Here is a 4837-nt window from a genome sequence, read left to right on the forward strand (position 1 = left end):
ATATATATATATATATATGTACATATATATATATATGTGCATACATACATGCTTACATACATACACACACACACACACACACATATATATATATATATATATATATATGTATTATATTCTATATATATATACACACACATATATATATATGTATATATATACATACATACATATATATGTATATATACATATACATACATACATACATATATATATATATATATATATATATATGTATATATATATATGACACACCCACATAGACACAGACACAGACACAGACACAGACACAGACATATATATATATAAATATATATATATGTGATAACCCACACTCACCGGAGCGCGTAACTGTAATCGCTGGTGTAGCACTTCCTGGTTGTCGCATGTGGCGCGTGTGAGTGTGGGTTGACTGGGCTGGATATCTCTGGCAAAGCACTTGTAGGCTTTCACCTGAGCTCGTAATTGGCTCTGTTGCGCATGTGTTAAGCCTGTAGTCTCAATGACATGTTCTGTTCCGTCAGTATCACGGGATTGTTCATTAGTATCCTGAACCCCAATTATTGGTACATCAGTAACCACCTCCTGTGTAATACTTGCATGCGTATGCGATGCATCCGCTCTCGTTGTCTTTGCTGTGGCGGTGTTTGCCGAGTGTGACGTGTGTGTAGTGGGCATATGCGTACCATCCACAAATGGTTGTATGCTGCTACCTATAGTACGGTGCATATTAGGCACAATACCTTCGTCTAGAATGGGTGGTTGCATACTGTCCGTCACTGAATCCATACTGGTCTTTATCTGTAGACCACCAACAGTGCTGTTCTAATTACCAACCCTAGTTAAGGGTACAAAGGCTAGGAGTAAATAAGTAGCGAAAGTTATTGTTGATGTCAGGGTATTATATATATAACCCTTCTCTAATAAGAATCATTAGAAACTCAACCCGACGTGAGGAATCAAAGGTTAGTAATTTGTTGAGTGATACTTGCAGTCACCACAGTCACCACAGTTGCCAAGCGTATAACTGTCGGCGGTCTTTGCGTGGGCAATCTATATAGTGCTATCAACCTTTACGAACAAGCCCTTCTACCACATACACAGCGATGTCTGAGGATATAAGTGGCCCATGAATAATATGGCTATATATATATATATTCACTCAATGTATGCACCTTACTATAATATGGAGTGTCTGTGATAAAATTCACCCAAGTAGTTACGTGTCGTTTTAACACCGGGCGGCAGTGCCCCACTGTTTCAATCTAATGGTATTTATGATGTGAAGGATTGCGCGCCTTTTCTTCTGCCAGAGCAGACTGTGACACTCGCCGATGGGAGTCTAATAGATAATATTTAGAACGTATTTATTCGACATGTCGCAATATATCAATAGGAAGGGGCATGATAGTTTAAAACAGACAAGTGTTTAGAATAGTTTACCACATTTTGGCGGGCTCTCTGCATGACTGTGTCATCACTTCTTCATCATGACGCGCGCCAGCGACTGGCGACTGGCGTGCCGCATAAATATGTAAATATGTAAGCCGTTATGCACAGCTTTTATCAATATATACTCGCGTATGTATGATATATATCACATGCATAGATACATATAGATTGTGTAAGTATTGATCGTTCATCATCACAGTCAAGATGCAGTACTTGAATTGCACTTAGAGTCCAGCAACTCCACGACAAGATCTTACTCACCATGTCGTATGATGTCCAAAGCGTGTGCGATATCCTGGGCATCAGCGCTCTGCAAGCACAAGTGCTAGTCGAGGCTCACACGGGAAATATAGATCGGGCCGTATGTGCTTATCTAGATAAGACTATAGTGCTTGGCGACGATCATATACCAGAAAGTTTGGTTCCCTTACAGCAACTGAGACTTGCAAATGTAGCTGATGCAACTATTGTGTCACCGGACGAGGCCAAAGATGCCCGCACCAGTGCTGGCGACGTAGGTGACTGTAATGTAATAGCAGCGAACCCAGAGACCGTGAACAGGGATACGACACAACATAGCGCTCCGAATCCCAATACTTATTCTTGTAAACCACCGGAAGTGAATGCACAGTCGGCAGGTGTGACTAATCTGAAAGAATCTCACGCCAATGTATTTGATCATATTGTCCCACAAACGGGTACGACAGAGCATATTGAGACCTCAGGAGATTGCAGCAGGACGCACACTGGTGAATTAGATACGAGTGATGATAAGCATGTAGATCCAAGCATATTTGCAGATCCGCAGGATCCAGAGTTGGATTTAGACTACCCATGTAGCGCTGACACAAAGCTAGATTCAGACGCCGCCATTGCAAACACAGTGGGAAAGGATGTTTTAGATACGCACCTACACAGTGAGCGAAATAGGCTTATGGACGAACACGCATCCCTGCAATGCCGTATGGCTTCCGACAATTTACAGAAGTCAGTAATGACAACACCAATGGTCAAATCACTCGATCGATCGACTGGCAGTAAACCTACCAGGAACCTTTTCTCTGATACACCGAGCAACAAGGTATGTTGAGTTATATGCAGGTGTGGCTGCGGCCACGTAGTCGGCTTGGAGCATGTGTCTACTTGCTTGCCCACTGTGACCTACCTCATTTTGAGTTATGCTATCTTGCACGCTCCAAGTTATCGATACGGATGTGTTGTCGTGCTCTGAGTAGACGCACACGCGTAGATATCTCTGTGAATGTGTACGATCGTTTCGAATTCTGTCTGGCTATGATGTGTGATTGGTACAGCTATGCTTTCGAGGGTAACTGGATCCTGGTTATGCACAAATTTATGGCCTGTGCAGTTACTAATAAACTTATGTATATTGCAGTTACGTCCGAGCTTGTCTCTGCTAGGTATCGGGCTAAACCCTAAACCCTATAGGTTTTGTATACGTGCACCTCACCTCAAAACGCAGGTCTTGCGACTCAGCGGAGAGCACAAACATTTATACATATGCTCTATCGAGCTTGTAGGATTCTCCCTGTTACATACCCATTGATTTTAGCACAAAACACTCTATCGGAACCACTAGCTAACTCATTGACTGACAGACGCAAACATAATATGGCCCTGCATTTGTCAGCGTAAGCGCCGGCAGGCGTCCATGGACGAATTCAGCAACAGCAGTCACGCTCTGGCAAGGAAACGGCCCACGCTCGCTGAGGTTGCCAGCCAGGTACATAGAGGCCTGCTTTTACGTGTGCGTAGGTAGTTCAAAGACTGAGGTTTCAAGTGTGTAGTTCAAGTGCGATTAGCATACATGTATATTCCAATATTGTGTAGCATGTATATTCCAATATTGTGTAGCATGTATGTGGAGTTTAATTGTGCAATGGAAGTGTGTGTAGACGTAGCCATGCTCACTTCGTGTCTGTAGAAGGGAAGGGGATGACGCTCAGCTCTTCCTAGCGCATTTGTCACACAACGGCTGGTCCATGGATATATAGGAGGGTGTTGTGTAATCGACTTTCCTATTGGTTAATCATCCACTATGTGCATCCGCCAAGCACTGCTAGTGGGTGCTGTACCTGTTTACCCGCAGTATTTCTATATAAGGCAGTATGGACTGCCAAAGACTCTGACGCAAACATAGTCGAGTCGCTTACGAGATCTCTTCAATTTAGTAAGAGTCAGTTGTCGTGTACGGGACTGGCTTGAACAGTGCATGTGCTGCAACATACCCACGCAATACCTATGATCCACCTGAACTTTGCGCCAGTTTTCGGGTTAGGTATACAGATGCAATAGGACTATCACTGGCCACAATCGTAGCACGATTCTTATGATATCTTCCGTCTGATTTCATGATGAGATATTACTATCCTCCATATAAGATCTCAATCCCAAGTCCTTTACTCAGTCAGCAGTCAGTCATGCACTACGCCACTCTCCTCTAATACTTGTGACAATCTCCACCTATCTTGCTCCTACACCTTGCTTGCTATTCACGTGCGCGCTATCAATGTACTGACACAAGGGCACCCCACCCCACTCTTAGTTCTGCATGCCACGCATTCGGATGAAGAAAGGCTTCGACACCTATGAGGTCTTCAAGGGGAACAAGATGGTCAACATTCCTCTCCGCGAATTCACACGCCGCACACCCACAAGTGCTGTGGAAGGGCTGTTGCCTCAGGTGTGTTGGTCTGTAGGTGCATGTTAACGAGTGTGTCGTTGTTCCAGTTAATAGTCTTTTTGTATGTGCTGTGTAAGTGCTGTTGCCTCGGGTGTGTTGGTCTGTAGATGCATGTTCACGAGTGTGTCGTTGTTTCATTCTATCGTCTTTTTGTATGTGCTGTGGAAGAGGTGCTGTCTCACATGTGTTGGCCTGTTGCATGATTGCATGTGACTTGAGGAGTGGTGAAGGGTTCCCCAATACGCCAATAGATACACCACTTACGCCGCTTACGTAGACGATTTCATATCTTACGTAGAGGACTTTAAACTTACGTGCCCGATTTTATATCCTATGTAGACGACTTTATATCTTACGTCGACTTTATATGTTTCGTACACGACCTTATATCTACGTAGACGACCTTATATCTTACGTAGACGACTTTATATCTTACGTAGACGACTTAATATGTCACGCAGACGACTTTATATGTTACGTAGACGACTTTATATAATACGGAGACGACTTTATATGTTACGTAGACGACTTTATATCTTATGTAGACGACTTTATGTTTCGTAGACGACTTTATATCCTACGTAGACGACTTTATATGTTACGTAGACGACTTTATATGTTACGTAGACGACTTTATATGTTACGTAGACGACTTTATATGTTACGTAGACGACTTTATAT

The 4837-nt window shown here is 43.1% G+C and overlaps 1 protein-coding gene across 1 annotated transcript; it reads left to right on the forward strand.

Moving 5' to 3' along the window:
• Window positions 1-1618: 1618 nt before the first annotated feature.
• SARC_01612 (hypothetical protein) lies at window positions 1619-4652 on the forward strand (the record flags this gene model as incomplete). The annotated part of the gene is made up of 4 exons (XM_014304664.1): window positions 1619-2533; window positions 3104-3196; window positions 4019-4172; window positions 4555-4652. Exons 1-4 carry the CDS (start codon window positions 1715-1717, stop codon window positions 4650-4652), a joined length of 1164 nt encoding a protein of 387 aa, XP_014160139.1. The 5' UTR covers window positions 1619-1714.
• Between the last annotated feature and the right edge of the window lie 185 nt (window positions 4653-4837).

This window comes from Sphaeroforma arctica (assembly GCF_001186125.1).
Source record: "Sphaeroforma arctica JP610 unplaced genomic scaffold supercont1.65, whole genome shotgun sequence".
Taxonomy (NCBI): domain Eukaryota; class Ichthyosporea; order Ichthyophonida; genus Sphaeroforma; species Sphaeroforma arctica.